Source organism: Spizellomyces punctatus (genome assembly GCF_000182565.1).
Source record: "Spizellomyces punctatus DAOM BR117 chromosome Unknown supercont1.5, whole genome shotgun sequence".
Classification (NCBI taxonomy): domain Eukaryota; kingdom Fungi; phylum Chytridiomycota; class Chytridiomycetes; order Spizellomycetales; family Spizellomycetaceae; genus Spizellomyces; species Spizellomyces punctatus.
Window position 1 is genome coordinate 1,201,741 of NW_015971541.1, and position 15,178 is coordinate 1,216,918.

A 15,178-nucleotide genomic window follows, 5' to 3' on the forward strand; every position below is an offset into this window, starting at 1 on the left:
ACAGACATGACTTTATATTCTTCATGCTTGAAGCTCCAAAGTGGTAGTAGGAGTTATAGCTGTGCATAGAAATAATAATGCTACAGATATCTAGATATTGCCAGCAGGGAGATCCATCTCAGAGTTTTCCATCGCATGCTCTATGGGCGTTAAAAGTGCACGATCCCTCAAGCCATCGGTGAAAGGAAAATAAAAAAGGCAAACTGCCTGGCAGTGCCTGCTAGTCTGAATAAACAAATCGCAACAAACTGTCGTTGCAAGCTCCGCTCGTTAATGAAATCCACAGCCACTGAAACCACTTTTGTGTAACTCCACGGTCTTGGAACCTTGTGATCTTGGAATACGAAATCGAATACAAGGCCATCGAACTGGATTTTTTCGCACTTTCAGCTTGCATTTGGGACAAGCTCTTTGAACATTTGCTCATTTGTTGGGAGTTCAAACCAGAGGCGACTGGTTGTTTGAATAACCACCCCTGGGCACAACGGAGCTATAAAAAGAAGCATTTGCTCGTTTGCCAGATTCAACCCTGTCTGCGCTTCATTAGCAATACCTGCTTGGTAGCTTCCAGACAAGTTTGAAAGTTTAAAAATCTTTTTCTTGCTATCCTTTCTGCCTCGCACTTCAAAGCCGCCACTCACCAGCACACCAAACGCACTGCCCACTATGCACTCTCTCGCACCACATCATGGCCAGCCCTTCCTGTACCAAAATCTGCCTCCAAATGCCTCTCTTCACGGAATGAATCCACTCAGCGTGACTGCCCCCAGTCATGCTGCTGTAACAGCGGGAATGGGATATGGCGCAAATCCTGCAACAGCCGGCGACCTCAAGTTTGCTCAACAACAGCAACAACAACACCAACAGCAGTTGGACGAGGAGGAAGTTTATCAGCTAATATTGGATTTGACGAATCCTGCGACCAGAGAGCAGGCACTATTGGAGCTGAGCAAGAAGAGGGAAGCATACGAGGATCTTGCGCCGATACTGTGGCATTCGTTTGGCGTTATGGCGGCTCTGTTGCAAGAGATCGTGTCGGTATATCCAATGCTTATGCCTCCTACGCTGACCGGACATGCTTCAAATCGAGTATGCAATGCGTTGGCCTTGTTGCAGTGTGTTGCCAGTCATAATGAGACGCGAGGACTCTTTCTGAATGGTATTTGTCACTGCGTCTATTCTCAAAGAAAGCTTCCTAATTTCCTTTCAGCGCATATACCCTTGTTTCTCTACCCCTTCCTTAATACTACCAGCAAGACGCGGCCTTTTGAGTATCTTCGTCTTACAAGTTTGGGAGTAATCGGAGCGCTTGTAAAGGTATGACTAGGCCATCATTAATAGTATGACAAGCGGACATAGATGCTGATAGATTTCGCCAATTCTTTCATTTCAGCAAAATGATAATTCAGAAGTGATCAATTTCCTGCTGTCCACGGAAATCATTCCTCTCTGTCTTCGGATTATGGAAACGGGCAGTGAATTGTCCAAGACCGTAGCCATATTCATTGTGCAGAAGATCCTTTTGGACGACATGGGCTTGAACTATATTTGTCAGACGTATGAACGCTTCTACGCTGTTGGTACCGTCCTATCAAACATGGTGAATCAGCTGGTGGGGCAACAATCCATCAGGCTGTTGAAGCACGTCATTCGGTGCTATTTGAGGCTGTCGGACAATCCGCGTGCGAGAGAGGCCTTGCGCCAGTGCTTGCCCGAACCTTTAAGAGATGCAACGTTTTCCCAAATCCTGAAAGACGATATAACCACGAAGCGGTAAGGCATTTTCACCCTGATATTCGAAACGTTGACCAGCCGGTAAATAACATGCTTTCTATCGGACTTGTAGATGCCTGGCAACCTTATTGCTGAACCTCTCCGATAATGTGGCCTGACGGACGTCCCCTGCTGGCACCATGAGCGTGGATGGAGCCCATAGGCAGTTGATGGATACCCCGATACACTGATAGAAAGACGATGGTCAAGAACAAGTTCATCTGATACCGGATATGTGAGGGGCAATTGTATAGTTTTCGACGGTTGACTGGAGCTTCAGCCCCAGAGTGTTGGCCTTTTTTATGTTACTTTTGTGTGGTGTGTGGATGATTTTGATTCTTTTTTTTGGGGCTGGGGCATTTTGTACTTTGTGGAGGAGCTGGAAAGTATTTAATATGTCATTTTTATTTTGCAAGTTGGCTTTGAACTCTCGACGATCACTGGCATGCGACATAGCAGCATGATTTCGTCGACAACCCCTTGTTGCTATAGTAACAGTGAACGCTGTGAGCATTCCACAAGCCAGTCATCTTCTACTAGCCTTCATCTACCTTCTTGTAAAATATGACTGATAGAGTAGGGCGGTGGTGATGTCCTGCATTTTCCAGCTCCTTACTGACGGTTGTTCTATTCAATAGGGCCGAGGTGGAGCGCGGGGACGCGGAAACGGCAGGGGCGGTGCTGGAGGTCGTGGAGGAGGTCCTGGGCGCGGCGGAGGCCCCGGAAAGAAGGAATCTATCTTAGACCTGCAAAAGTACATGAATAAGAAGGTTCATGTCAAGTATACCGGTGGAAGAGAAGGTAACTCACATTTATGTGGAAGATCATTCAGTTCACAGACAGCAACGCAGGCAAACTTATATTTGTTAATTGCAGTCATAGGGACGTTGAAGGGATTCGATCAGCTTTTGAACCTTGTATTGGACGACACGGAAGAGTTTATTCGAGGTATGTGTAATCGCACTGTCCCTCTTCATTGTAAACTTTTCCCGGCTTAAGGTGCACCGTTGTAGATCCGGAAGACAGTTTTCGTGTAACTGAGCGAAAACGACCGCTGGGTTTGGTGGTGTGCCGTGGGACGGCCGTTATTGTTATATCTCCGTTTGATGGAACAGAAGAGATTGCGAATCCTTTTGCGCAGGAGTAGGGTGTACATTACTACAACGCCGATTATCAACACTACTCTTGAACGCCTTTACTATCTCTGATTGATGGAATGGTGGATTTGTACGCTGATTAGAAGAGAACGACGCGCTGCCGATGGAGAATTGTGGATTTTATGTATGGGTGCCCCGCCTGTTTATGCTACATTTCGGTTGCTGCGATAATGTGTATCTTCTGGAAGATCTGATCGGGAGGAAGCTGTACGCCCCTCATTGTTCAATACGAAATCTTCTGCTGAATGCCTCGCGTAGTCTTTGTACCAACTTGTCAATTCGTCAAATAATGTCTTTGTCCCCCAGCGGGTCGGTGCTGCACGAGGCCATCTATATGCACTTAATGACAAAAGTGCTCGCTATGGAGGAACCATGCTAACCTGTGCCTTTCATGCTCGCGGCTGTGAAGTCCAAACGTTCAGAGCCGACAAACTTTTGGCACTGATAGAGATTAGTAACATGATAACATTCAACATATATGAAATAAGCCGATTGCAGTGGATGACTGACTCCAAAACGTCTTTCATACATTACATGGGCGTGCTAAGAGCAACAACGGAAGTCTCACTACTAAAAGAATACACAACATATTTATAATGTACCTATTGCATGGACGATTGCATGCATATATCGGTGTATTGGGGCCCCACCTTCCAGTTGTTACATTGAAGTTAAAAGGGTGCACGCAGCTAAGCACTCACGTGAAAACGCGGAGTTCCAAGCAGGTGCCCAGCTTCATAGTCTTCATGTCAAACCCAGGCAGGTAGATAATAATGCCCGCCACTCAAGTGCAAGACTCTGCTCGCAAACGAGTAGTAATTCAGGCACCAGAGAAGACGCCCACCGCTCCTTCCAGTGGATCTGTTAATGGCCCTCAGGCACTGCGAGAGCGTCGCTCCATCTTGCCTGAAGAGCTGAAAGACTTTGATGGTCTTGCCCTCGGGCGGGACGAAAGCGAGCAGGTCATTGAATGCATTCAGAACCAAGATTTTGAAGGGGCTGTGTAAGTTCGTTCGTCATTATAGCAACCCATCCTCGAGTTAACACTTTGCTGGAAGCACGATCATCCGAAGCGCCTTCGTTCTACGTCCTCCACCTCCACCGCCATCACACATCCTACATGTTCCATCCTCTGCGATCAAATATCAACCAGATCGGGAGGAAGAGGATGCCACCTTCCGCGATGTAATTCTGTCAAAATACTACACGGAGGCATGCAGTTTTGCAGTATCGGTCGGATTCACCAGTTGGCAGCTCGCTGTGTGGATCACTTTGTTTTCAGAGGGACATAAGGAAAATCTGGGTAATTGTAACTGCATTTTATGCGAGAACCGGATGAAAATATGGCTGAAACAAATCCTGACTTTGTACAGCGCAGATAAGAGAACTGGATGGGTCAGCGCATCGCTTGTCGTGTTTGGAGATATTCAGTAATCTCCTAATGGATTACAACTATAAGAGATTGCGTCGACAAGCATTCACCAAGCAGGAGATGATAATGTTGATCGATTACTTCACCCAAAGGTAAATGGTAGTTCAGGGACAAGCTCGAGAAGGGACTAGAAAGATGGCATAAATGACGCTGCCTCCTAAAAAGCTACGCCCAGCATATGCGACTCATCACCCATGTATTCACCCAACTTCAAGATATCGAAATTACGTATATTCACACCCATTTGGAAGAACCCAATCAAATAACATCACCAAACGGTGGATATACCAAACTGGTTCTGCCACCGTTGAAAGAAGGTATTCCGGCAGAGAAGTGGGATGACTGGTGCCGCGCCGAAGAAGAACGCAAGCGGCTAGAGAGAGAGAAGGAAGAAGTGAGTGTTCAATTGAAGAAAATTTGGCAAAGGCAGGTTACCGAGCTCTTTACTTGTATCAGGAGGCTGCTGAGACAGCGCGAAAACTGGCCGAAGCAGAGGCTAAGGCTGCCGCGGATGCGTCTGTTATTGAAGAAGTAAAAGGTGAGGCAATAGGTAACTTTCAACTCAAGGAATGCCACTAAATCATGTGCAGACACACAGAAAGCAGCTTCCATCCTCCAGCGACTTGTACTACCCCCTCCACCCATTCCGTCCCCCTTATCACTATTCCCCGAACGTGTTGTTTCAACCAAAGTAGCTGATCCACAAATCGTACAAGCGCTGGCAGATCCTAACCCTCCTGTCATGATGATGCCCAATGAATCCGCGAAGAGTCATGCACTGAATCCAGCTGCCATAGGCGCGATCCTCTCTTCTACAATTGATGAACACATTTCCATCTTGGCATCATATCTAGAGAAGCAAATGAGCCATCAAATAGGCGAAATGCAAGCGATAATAGAAAAGCGCGAAAAGGAAAAAAAGGGCAAGGAGGAGGATGATAAGAAGGAGAAACAGGAGCGTACTGTAACGGCGGGAAAGAAGGGAGCTGACAAGAAAAGTGCAGGCAATGCTAGGGATGTCAGAAAGCCTTCTGGAAAGGCACGATAGGGAGAATTCCGGGATACTTAATTTATTCTCCATGTAATTAACTGCAACTAAATTTCAACCTTATTTACAAGTCATCGTCACTGCCCATTAATTCAGCAAGTTCTCTCTCCTCCTCATCAGTCAACTTTACGCTCTTTGAGGATTTCTTCTGAAGTTTCACAGGTTCAATGGGGATATCCTCAACTATTGGCTCTGGACCCCCTTTGAAGTCTTGTTCTAGGCATTTCCATTAGATCACTAAAGCGATTCAACAAGATGTATAAATTGAATGCCACACACCAGTTATGCTCCAACTTCGTATGGTGCCATCTAGCGACGCAGACCATAATGTTGACCCCTGGCGTTTAATGTCCGATACCTCCCCATAGTGTCCAGACAACGTTCTTACACATTTCTCGCTCTGATTAAAGCCAAACCCAAAAATTATGGATTTGCCTGCTAATCGGGAAAGACCTAAGCCACTCACTGCAACATCCCACAAGCGTACGTTCTCATCTCTCGAGCCTGTGGCCAAATGAGCACCACCTGGGAAAACCGCCAGCGAACGAACAAAGTCTGGATGTTCAAAACTTGAATCCGGAAGATTTGTCTAGATTCAATGAATAAGAGAGTTCCAGTATGATATGGACGTAGTCAATGGCTTCACCTCAAGATCCCATCGTTTGGCGGTTTTATCAGCCGAGGCTATCTCACGGATGGAATGTCAGTCATTAACCGTAAAGAGATGTGTCCGAAAACCTACCGGACAAACTACGAACCTGACCACAAAGATCCTTCCTGAAGAACTAAGGCATAAACCGATGTAAGATGACCCGATAAGGTTGCCAGAACCTGACCCGTCGTTGTATCCCATTTCTTGATGGTCGTATCTGACGAGGCAGAAAATAGTATCCTTCCATCCTCGGTCAAAACAATGTCTTCTACAGCACGAGTGTGCTCCTTAAAGACGCGTAGACATTCGCCGGTTTCCAAGTCCCATTGCCTTATTGTACTGTCACTGGATGCACTGTAAAGCCGATTTCCAAAGATTACTATTCGTTTGACAAAGTCAGAATGCCCGTTGAATGTAAGAATAGTTGTCGCAGTCTTCAACAATAACATCATGATATGTAATTGAGTGGCTGTGATACCAAACGGCGGTCAATGTCTAAGCGTTACAAACCTTGGTATCCCATTTTCGAATCGTCTTATCCCAAGATCCGGTAACTATAAAGACATCCTCATCCTGTTCGTCGTATCCAACAGCTACTGATGTTACAGGACCTGTGTGACCTTTAAAGACATTCAGGCTCGTGCCAGTCTAAAGTGATCCCGCGCGAGGTTAGGTCGTGATATGCCACCACCATCAACGGTAAGCGGACCTTTAAGTCAATCTTCCTTGCTACATGGCCAGATTCCGCCACGTATGCCTGCGTCGTGCCATTCTTGACAAGTGCGAAAGAAAGTACCTTGGATGGCATCGCAATGGGCTGTCCGGCTGCATTTTTGCCTGAACTTTGTGCTTTCTTCAGTTGTCTCGTTCGTTCCAGCTCTATATCGCGATCTGACTGGAAAAAGTTTCCCGAGTCATTAGATATATTTGGCCCAACGGATGGATCCATTGGGGTTTGCAACATGGTTCGAAATTCTGGGTGATCTCAGTTGTCGCCAACAAGTCTTACGTTGGTCAGGACGCGTCTGCATGAAACGTTGCCAAGCGGCACAGTAGCGTAATCAAACCGCAGCTTCCAAATGGATAGTTCTCTGGTTGAGGGCTGGTTCCTCTGATCTCTTAATGGCAAATCAACAAGAAGATGAGGCCTTCAACAAACCCGCGCAGGAGGAGGGAACTCTTGGAGCCCACACAACAGGAAATGGCGATTTCCCCATTACTACTCTCTGTACCGTATGCGGACGACCGGCCCGCTACATGTGTTCCCTTTGTGGTGCCCAAGCCCAGGTGTACTACTGCGACCCTTCTTGTCAGACCTTTGACTGGAACTCTGGGCACAAAGCTGTCTGCGCAGGAATGCATAACAATGGAGCGGCAGCCGTGCGCGAGACCACGTTGCCCAATACCTCACCGGCTGTATCGTCGGCAGTCTCTCTCGCGAATGCCTCCTCTATGGCGTCGCTGGATAACACAGGCCGGGGAAGAGTACGACAGAGAAGAAGAAGAGTGCGTGGAAGAGGGAACGTGGCCCAAGTGATCAATGCTGAAAGTGGGTACTTGCCATGGGATCAAGCGCATTCTTTGGAATTAGGTCCAACTGGTTTCTTCTCTGGCAGCACACTTTATTGATCGAATAAAAGGCTTCTTCTCGAGAGGTTCTTCTCAACATCAATCTACAGTAAGGCCTTGAGCATTATTATTCTCTTCATTTAGATAGTTGTACGTTTTTGTTCAAATTCGGGTTCGTTGTTTTCAGCACTCGATTCAGTCGATACCACCAACAATACCAACCCCCACAACGCTTCGCACCCCCGACTCGCACATTGTGGTACCCCCACGAACTTCATCATCCGTAGAAAATCAAGAGCATCCTATCATGGAACCACTAACCGAAGAGGAAAAACTAGAAGATTTGAAGTTTTACATGGAGCAAGTTTATCTCATCATCAAGCCCGTCTTATGCTGCATCGCCCTTTCAATTCTATGGGTGAAGCTTACAACGGAATCGAGTCCTAATTTTAGTACTGGGTACGATGAAGATGGGCTGCGTAGATATCGTTTTGACGCAACTCATCATTGCGTACGTTCGTTTTGACAGAATTGGCGAAACGGCAGCGCCTCCTAGCACTGTCGGAAGCACATTTGGCTCTGACGACAAAGGAAATACCAGCGCCTTCATTAATGCACTGATTATTTTGGGTCAAATCGTCGGTGCAACCATCGTGGTAGTTGTACTATTTTATTTCAATTGCATGAAGGTAGGTTATAAGATTATGATGTATTTTATGCCTCGCCGCTCACACCTTTTCCTGATATTGTGAAGATCCTCTTTGGATTTTTCATACTGGTGGTTACGGCACTATTAGGCACTTTTGGCTGGACCCTCGGATCCGAGCTATTGATTAGCCATAATCTCGCTCTCGATCAAGTCACATTTTGGTTTTTTATATGGAATATGACGGCCGTTGGAGTTTTGATGATTTTTTACAAGGGACCTTTGTTTCTTCAGCAAGTTTACTTAGTTTTGATGAGTAGTATGATGGTGAGTAAGGGAAATTACATCAACGTGATACATGTTGGCATCCACTTATTTTACTCCCACTAGGCGTATACCTTAACGAAACTACCGGCACTCACAGCTTGGATATTGTTGGCACTGTTGGCCGTGTGGGGTGTGTGCGCTGTACTTGAACATTGCAGTGTCCCGTTTTACCAACTGACGCATGCATGACTAGATTTAATTGCGGTCTTGTGTCCCTTTGGTCCCCTTCGCATTCTTGTCGAAACCTCACAAAATGAAGAGCGCGAGATTCCGGCACTATTATATACTGGTATGCAGGGTCTGGTAGAGTAGATTATTTCTGGATCTTGTTCTTACTGAGCTCTCCATTTGAAGTGATGGTATGGATGATGGCTACTCCAGGGGAGCCGCCATCGTCAACTCGTGACCAATCCCGAGTTAGCGACCCGGCCATCATCGCGCCTGCACCCGCATATACACCCAACGCTCGATGGTCACGAGGAGTAGAAAGTGCGGTGTCGTCGTGGACCCCACTCAGTGAATACGGGGATGAACGACATTTGACAGATTCCTCAGGTCAAGATGTCGAGCTGGATGTTCGTAACTCTACCGGGACGGAGATGATAGGGGTGAATAATGAGGTTGCTAGGGGACATCAAGGCAATACGCCCATGCCACCGACGATTCCAGCAGCGCTACCATCACAAGGATGCAGGGTGACAGATGGAGAGAGCAGAGCGCCGAACGACTCGGAGGAGGAGGAGGAAGAGGCGGCGAGAGGGGGACTGAAACTCGGACTGGGCGATTTTGTGTTTTATAGTGTCTTGGTCGCTAGAGCAGGTAAGAGATTTCCTATTGGAGCCACGGTTCTTGTTGAGCACTAACTAAGCGTTGATCCTTTGCAGCGCTATTTGACTGGATAACGACTGTAACTTGTACAGTCGCAGTCCTGACTGGGCTAAACATGACCATCTTTCTTCTGGCCCTGTACCAAAAGGCTTTGCCAGCGCTCCCAATCAGTATCGCATTCGGTATCCTCTTCTACTTTGTCAGCTCTGTCACCCTGACACCCTTTACGAATGAGCTGGTTCGGAGGCAGGACAAGATCTTCATTGAAGGAGCTGATACATGGCTTTGGGTCGGTAAAAATGGGGGCGGCGGGATGATCTATGTATGATAGCACTATTTTTGGAGCGTATTTGATGTTTCTTTGTTCTATTCCCTGTCGATACACGACGGGGATACTTTCTGTACCATATGGCAATACGTAATTTTATATATCGAGGCTCGGCCCAAACCTCACAATTTTTGTGTCCGCCAACTGATTGAACGACATTTTTAAGGTCACGTGATAAGTCGGAATTTATTGCTGACTCACCCGTCAAGATTGCAGTTTGAACTGCTTTTTCTTTTGTGGTTTCAACCTCACCCCGCCAGCATAATCTTACCAGAAGTGTCAAGTTCTGGGCCAGTTTCTTCACCTGCCTCCAGTTTTTTTAAGAATGCAGAGCCACCTTCCTCTGCGTCTATGGCGCCTTTCTGGAGGTCGGCTCTTGGCCTTCCCTAAGGGAAGTCTGGTGCGGGGAGCGCTCCAGCAACCCTGTAGCAGTAAAGCGCTCATCCGGCTTTTCCATGCCAAGGTTCCTGCCCTGGGTGCACCCCATGCGGTCTTGAGAGAAGATGATGTGATTGATGCAGTGAATTCATTCGGCTCTGTTTCTTACACCGTGGGTAAGACGGAGAGGAGCACCGAACGAGAACCGAAGGCAGCTGAAGGTACATTTGCGTCTGTTCCGGCGCTCTCTGCCCCCACTTTGAAGGCTCTCCACAGTGACTTCAAGTACACTTCAATGTCACCTGTTCAGAAAGCCGTTCTCTCACTGCTACCAACTGAGAAGGACTTGCTTGTGCGAGCCAAGACTGGAACCGGGAAGACCTTGGCTTTCTTGATCGCGGCTCTTGAGTCTGCGATTGCGAGACGGCAGGGACGGCGATTTAATGAGAAAAGTATCACGGTACTAGTATTGTCACCGACAAGAGAGTTGGCCTTGCAGATTACGGATGAGGCGAAGAGGTTGCTGGGCCCCCATCGGTACCGCGTCGCTACGGCTGTTGGTGGACCTGGGAGGAATAGATTTATATCCCTGATAAAATCTCGCCAGAGGACTGATGTGTTGATCGCCACTCCTGGGAGGCTGTTGGACATGTTGGAAAATGTTCCTGAATTTCAAAGCAAATGCGAAGGGTTGGAAACGGTGAGTTTAGATTTTTGCTGATGATTTATAGTGTTATCGTGTAGGCTAATGTGCTATGGTGTTGTTGGACAGCTTATCTTTGACGAAGCGGATCAACTATTAGAAATGGGCTTCCGAGATTCGATCAGTGCCATCGTGGAGAAGTTGCCGTCTCAAAGGCAAACGTTCATGTTCTCAGCAACTTTATCGTCCGGCATTCAAGCCATCGCCAAGAAGACGCTGCAGCCTGGGTATGACTATATTGACACTGTTCCCGCAAACGAAACCCCAACACACCTCAAAGTTCGTCAAACGTACGCAATATTACCATATTCTCAGCAACTCTCCGTTCTTTATGACATCATCCAGCAACATCGCCAGTCGAATCCTGCCGCCAAAATTATCGTTTTCTTCCCAACCACTAAAGTTGTCTCTTACCTTGCCGGTGTATTTAATGATATCCCTGGAATGGACGTTATGGAAATTCACTCAAAGCTTACGCAAGTGCACCGGACACGTGTTGCGCAACGATTCCGACGTGCCCATTCCGCCGTTCTATTTACGTCTGATGTGTCAGCGAGAGGAGTGGATTACCCTGGTGTAACTTTGGTGGTACAAATGGGAATGCCAACTTCATCTGATCAGTACATTCACCGGGTTGGACGAACCGGGCGAGCTGGTGCTTCTGGCGAGGGTATCATTATCCTTAGCCCTTATGAGAAACGGTTTCTGGACAGTTTGAAAGATGTGCCGATCAAACAGGACATGCGATACGGTCCGCAGGCACCGGCTGCCAGGAATGAAGAGGTCAAACAGTTATTGGAAGATGCCATGAGGCATGCGCCCAAGGAGGCGGCAATGGAATGTTACTCGGCCTACATTGGCTTCCGTATGTTGACATGTTGAAATTTTGTTGATCACGCAGTCACTAATTTTTATTTTGCGTTTAGATAAACAAAACGGTGCACTCCTCGGTATCTCAAAGGAGACGATGATTAAGGGAGCCAACGACTTTGCTACTGGTATGCTGGGTTTGGCGAGCCCTCCCAGTATTGGAAGGAGTTTCGCAGCGAATCTGGGGATTTTGCGTGTCAGGGGCGTCAACTTGCGCGAGTAGATGGCCACAGGCCGCCTTTGTGTATAGAAATCACCATTTTTTTGTAGTCAACGTCTTCTACATTATTTATATATTTATATATTGTTTAGCGTTATAGAGCGATAGGAATATACGACTTGTATTTTGTGCAAATACGACTTTTGACCTTTGAGTCTGGCGGTTCGACAAAATTTGAGTGTAACACATCCGCGCACACGTGATTTTGTACCCATGTTGTGGTTCATGTGGCCACGATTTGGACAACCTTTTGTTCCAGGCAGCTTTCGTTCCCGTCTCGACTCCCGCAATTTTAGGTATCGCCCCGTCTACCATGAGACCCGCTCTTCGTCCAGTATTGAGCAGCTTGGCTCGCCGCACCTCGACCAACAATATTGTTGGTGGGCTGTCTGCCTCGTTTGCACTTCAACGTTCACAGGTGGGGGTAACACTTTCTTTCGGAGCATGACCTTGAGAACGAATACTCAGCCGCCAGTCGTTTTATCACAGGGGTTGTCTACAGCTACCCGTCCCCTCCTTCAAGCGTCGGCAGCAGCAACCGCACCTTCCGCTCCTTCGTCACCGCAAACTAGAGTTCTCTTCCCTGGAGCAACGGACTCGCACTACACGGAGCAACTGCAATTTGTGCGGGACTATCCGTCGCTTCCGACGTATCGGGTCTTGGATCTGGAAGGAAATGTTTTGAATCCTTCTGAGGATCCACAGGTATGAAGGCCTCATATTCATATGACTGGTGAGCTCATTGCCTGATGTTTTCTTTTGGTATAGTTGTCCAAGGAAGAATGTCTAAAGATGTACACATCCATGTTGACTCTCAACTCTATGGATCTCATCTTGTATGAGGCTCAGCGACAAGGACGTATTTCGTTTTATATGACGAGTTATGGAGAGGAGGCGACGCATATGGGTAGTGCTGCTGCTCTCACATTGGATGATATTGTTTACGGGTAGAGTGACTTGGGTTATCGTTACCCATTCTGTGCCTTGTTACTCATGGCCATCGTGTAGACAATACCGGGAAGCTGGGGTACTTCTCTACCGCGGGTTCACCATTGAGCAATTTATGAACCAATGCTATTCCAATGAGCTTGACCTCGGAAAGGGTCGGCAGATGCCCGTGCACTATGGTAGCAAGGCCCTCAACTTTCAGACCATCTCGTCTCCACTCGGTACGCAGCTTCCACAGGCCGCTGGATCGGCCTATGCGCTCAAACGGACTGGAAAGGACGCATGTGTGATTTGCTTCTTTGGAGAAGGGGCGGCATCCGAGGGGGATTTTCACGCTGCTTTGAATATTGCTGCTACGACTGAGAGTCCAGTTTTGTTTTTCTGGTACGTTGATGTTTTTCGTATCGGTTATGTAGAGATGCTGATATCATGTACATATAGCCGTAACAATGGTTATGCGATTTCAACGCCTGCAAAAGAGCAGTACCGTGGTGATGGGATCGGTAAGCCATTCGTTATCGTCTTGTATTATCTGGGGTTGTGATTTCATGTGCTGTGTAGCCTCTAGAGGTCACGGATACGGAATGGACACTGTCCGTGTAGATGGTAACGATGCGCTGGTACGTCAGAGTGCTCGCCCTGCCAGTGAGCGGGATGTGTGATAGATTAACTCTTTTATGCTTTTTCAGGCGGTGTACAACGTAGTTAAAGAAGCTCGCCGACGAGCAATTACCGAAGAGCGACCCATCCTCATCGAAGCGTTGACCTACCGGTGCGTTTAGACCATATCCTTTGTCTACCTTCATCCAGGTTTCTTATTGCCTTTATCGCATGCAGAGTTGGACACCACAGTACATCCGATGATTCATCTGCCTATCGGTCGAAAACGGTTAGTGGCAAGACAAAAACCCAAAAGAAAAGATGTCGTCATGACTAACCCGATACATTGTATAATAGGAGGTATCTGACTGGATGAAGCAAGACAGCCCCATTGTCCGATTCCGCAAGTACATTGAAAACAAGGGCTGGTGGAACGAAGAGCAAGAACAATCCTTCCGTAAAACCATCCGAAGCAAGATCCTCAAGGAATTTGCTGCTGCAGAAAAAGTAAAGAAACCTTCCTTGGAGCATTTGTTTACCGACGTGTACGCTGGAGAACAACCGTGGAATTTGAAGGAGCAGGAACAGGAGCTGCATAGGCTGATTGAAAAATTCCCTGCTCATTATGATACGAATGGGCATGCCAAATAGGCTTGTGATCTTTGGGTGTGGTAGAGCTCTATATAGATCTGTGGGGACTCCTTGTATTTTTTCGAGAAATGTCTTTTTGAAGTTTTGGTTTTTGCGGTAGCTACCGGACGTTCTAGTCAAATAGATTTTCGCACGCGCTCTTAAAATCAAGTGGAAGGTTGAGGGATTCTCAGGCGAGTCCGTGTATAACCGCATTCTTTCATATCTCAGCTGCACCCTACTCAAGTCCACAGAAAAACTGGCCGCAACTCGTTCTAAATCTGAGGTTTTCCCCCCTATATTTACAAGCGACATCCACAAGCTAATAGACATAAAACTATTTAACAAAAGTATCAGCTTCCTGAAGCACACCCTCGGCACCTAAAAAACGACCACAAATCAGCATCCTGAACAAAAGCAATAAATAAATTCACACATGAGGCACCCACCCGCAATGCAAACACTCTATAACACGTTCCTCACTCAACTTGTCTTTTGGCACCCGACAAATACACATGGTCCCATAATTCGTGTCCTTGGGCTGTATACACCGCAAACAGCACAACTTTTCATAGCCGACCTTTTTCCACTTTGCAATCAAGGCACCATCAGCGTATCCCTCTTTTAAGCAATAATCGTAGAGTTCGCGGGAGATGGCTTTTCGGCGGTAGAACATGTCGTAAATATATCTGGAGCGTTGGTGGTGGAGCCGAAAGACTGGCCAGAGGGATTCTGATTTCCGTTTGCCTTCGTGTCCTTCGTTTTCGGCTGGTTTGCAAAAAAAGGAAGAGTGTTTGTTAGGGTTTATTAGAGTGTTAAAGGTTTTGTTTGCATGCACAAGACAAACCTTCTCTCATTTTCTGTTGGAGCTCTGTGAGAGTGGGTTCGACAAGGTCCCAGCCCTCTGGAGGTGGTTTCCGTCCTCGCTTGATTTTCGGCATGTTGATAATACGATTTGCGTTTGCGAGGAAATTGTAAAGATCAACAGTGGGGGGGAGTCATGTCCAGATCGTTGTGTGAGCTCATGCTGAACACGTGATATCTTAACGTTGCTATGGAATTGAGGAAG

General features: G+C 47.1%; 7 protein-coding genes across 7 annotated transcripts; 5 read left to right on the top strand and 2 right to left on the bottom strand.

Moving 5' to 3' along the window:
• Positions 1-347: 347 nt before the first annotated feature.
• On the top strand, positions 348-2,188 carry SPPG_03535 (cell differentiation protein rcd1). Its single transcript, XM_016751798.1, has 4 exons — positions 348-1,159; positions 1,211-1,317; positions 1,394-1,773; positions 1,847-2,188. Exons 1-4 carry the CDS (start codon positions 667-669, stop codon positions 1,890-1,892), a joined length of 1,026 nt encoding a protein of 341 aa, XP_016609781.1. The 5' UTR covers positions 348-666; the 3' UTR covers positions 1,893-2,188.
• A 149-nt stretch (positions 2,189-2,337) lies between these two features.
• SPPG_03536 (Sm-like protein LSM7) lies at positions 2,338-2,920 on the top strand (the record flags this gene model as incomplete). Its single annotated transcript, XM_016751799.1, has 4 exons — positions 2,338-2,349; positions 2,412-2,574; positions 2,650-2,721; positions 2,787-2,920. The coding sequence occupies 4 exons, from the start codon at positions 2,338-2,340 to the stop codon at positions 2,918-2,920; spliced, it is 381 nt and encodes a 126-aa protein (XP_016609782.1).
• A 777-nt stretch (positions 2,921-3,697) lies between these two features.
• SPPG_03537 (uncharacterized protein) lies at positions 3,698-5,484 on the top strand. The gene is made up of 6 exons (XM_016751800.1): positions 3,698-3,933; positions 3,989-4,233; positions 4,304-4,454; positions 4,528-4,756; positions 4,819-4,900; positions 4,953-5,484. The coding sequence occupies exons 1-6, from the start codon at positions 3,704-3,706 to the stop codon at positions 5,408-5,410; spliced, it is 1,395 nt and encodes a 464-aa protein (XP_016609783.1). The 5' UTR covers positions 3,698-3,703; the 3' UTR covers positions 5,411-5,484.
• On the bottom strand, positions 5,417-7,071 carry SPPG_03538 (uncharacterized protein). Its single transcript, XM_016751801.1, has 7 exons — positions 6,772-7,071; positions 6,573-6,710; positions 6,169-6,496; positions 6,057-6,094; positions 5,877-5,999; positions 5,690-5,810; positions 5,417-5,626 (listed from the first exon to the last, which is right to left on the bottom strand). Exons 1-7 carry the CDS (start codon positions 7,024-7,026, stop codon positions 5,475-5,477), a joined length of 1,155 nt encoding a protein of 384 aa, XP_016609784.1. The 5' UTR covers positions 7,027-7,071; the 3' UTR covers positions 5,417-5,474.
• A 104-nt stretch (positions 7,072-7,175) lies between these two features.
• SPPG_03539 (uncharacterized protein) lies at positions 7,176-9,886 on the top strand. The gene is made up of 9 exons (XM_016751802.1): positions 7,176-7,611; positions 7,679-7,740; positions 7,819-8,090; positions 8,161-8,320; positions 8,386-8,604; positions 8,668-8,734; positions 8,798-8,893; positions 8,959-9,423; positions 9,489-9,886. Exons 1-9 carry the CDS (start codon positions 7,185-7,187, stop codon positions 9,758-9,760), a joined length of 2,040 nt encoding a protein of 679 aa, XP_016609785.1. The 5' UTR covers positions 7,176-7,184; the 3' UTR covers positions 9,761-9,886.
• Positions 9,887-10,085: 199 nt separating this feature from the next.
• Positions 10,086-14,130, top strand: SPPG_09122 (uncharacterized protein; the record flags this gene model as incomplete). Its single annotated transcript, XM_016757279.1, has 12 exons — positions 10,086-10,838; positions 10,911-11,706; positions 11,768-11,839; positions 12,228-12,349; positions 12,421-12,636; positions 12,700-12,878; positions 12,940-13,263; positions 13,321-13,382; positions 13,441-13,499; positions 13,569-13,651; positions 13,717-13,768; positions 13,837-14,130. 12 exons carry the CDS (start codon positions 10,086-10,088, stop codon positions 14,128-14,130), a joined length of 3,012 nt encoding a protein of 1,003 aa, XP_016609786.1.
• A 47-nt stretch (positions 14,131-14,177) lies between these two features.
• On the bottom strand, positions 14,178-15,107 carry SPPG_03542 (uncharacterized protein). Its single transcript, XM_016751803.1, has 3 exons — positions 14,957-15,107; positions 14,559-14,877; positions 14,178-14,490 (listed from the first exon to the last, which is right to left on the bottom strand). The coding sequence occupies exons 1-3, from the start codon at positions 15,048-15,050 to the stop codon at positions 14,463-14,465; spliced, it is 441 nt and encodes a 146-aa protein (XP_016609787.1). The 5' UTR covers positions 15,051-15,107; the 3' UTR covers positions 14,178-14,462.
• Between the last annotated feature and the right edge of the window lie 71 nt (positions 15,108-15,178).

Coding starts and splice junctions, on each gene's coding strand:
- SPPG_03535 (XM_016751798.1), top strand. CDS start 667: ATGCACTCTCTCGCACCACATCATGGCCAGCCCTTCCTGTACCAAAAT. Junction 1,160..1,210: donor GCGAGGACTCTTTCTGAATG/GTATTTGTCACT, acceptor ATTTCCTTTCAG/CGCATATACCCTTGTTTCTC. Junction 1,774..1,846: donor GACGATATAACCACGAAGCG/GTAAGGCATTTT, acceptor TCGGACTTGTAG/ATGCCTGGCAACCTTATTGC.
- SPPG_03537 (XM_016751800.1), top strand. CDS start 3,704: ATGCCCGCCACTCAAGTGCAAGACTCTGCTCGCAAACGAGTAGTAATT. Junction 4,234..4,303: donor GGGACATAAGGAAAATCTGG/GTAATTGTAACT, acceptor GACTTTGTACAG/CGCAGATAAGAGAACTGGAT. Junction 4,757..4,818: donor TAGAGAGAGAGAAGGAAGAA/GTGAGTGTTCAA, acceptor TACTTGTATCAG/GAGGCTGCTGAGACAGCGCG.
- SPPG_03538 (XM_016751801.1), bottom strand. CDS start 7,026: ATGTTGCAAACCCCAATGGATCCATCCGTTGGGCCAAATATATCTAAT. Junction 6,095..6,168: donor GGAAGGATCTTTGTGGTCAG/GTTCGTAGTTTG, acceptor TCCGTGAGATAG/CCTCGGCTGATAAAACCGCC. Junction 5,811..5,876: donor TACGCTTGTGGGATGTTGCA/GTGAGTGGCTTA, acceptor GGCTTTAATCAG/AGCGAGAAATGTGTAAGAAC.
- SPPG_03539 (XM_016751802.1), top strand. CDS start 7,185: ATGGCAAATCAACAAGAAGATGAGGCCTTCAACAAACCCGCGCAGGAG. Junction 8,321..8,385: donor TTTATTTCAATTGCATGAAG/GTAGGTTATAAG, acceptor GATATTGTGAAG/ATCCTCTTTGGATTTTTCAT. Junction 8,894..8,958: donor TCCGGCACTATTATATACTG/GTATGCAGGGTC, acceptor CTCCATTTGAAG/TGATGGTATGGATGATGGCT.
- SPPG_03542 (XM_016751803.1), bottom strand. CDS start 15,050: ATGCCGAAAATCAAGCGAGGACGGAAACCACCTCCAGAGGGCTGGGAC. Junction 14,878..14,956: donor CCAACAGAAAATGAGAGAAG/GTTTGTCTTGTG, acceptor TTTGCAAACCAG/CCGAAAACGAAGGACACGAA. Junction 14,491..14,558: donor ATAGAGTGTTTGCATTGCGG/GTGGGTGCCTCA, acceptor GTCGTTTTTTAG/GTGCCGAGGGTGTGCTTCAG.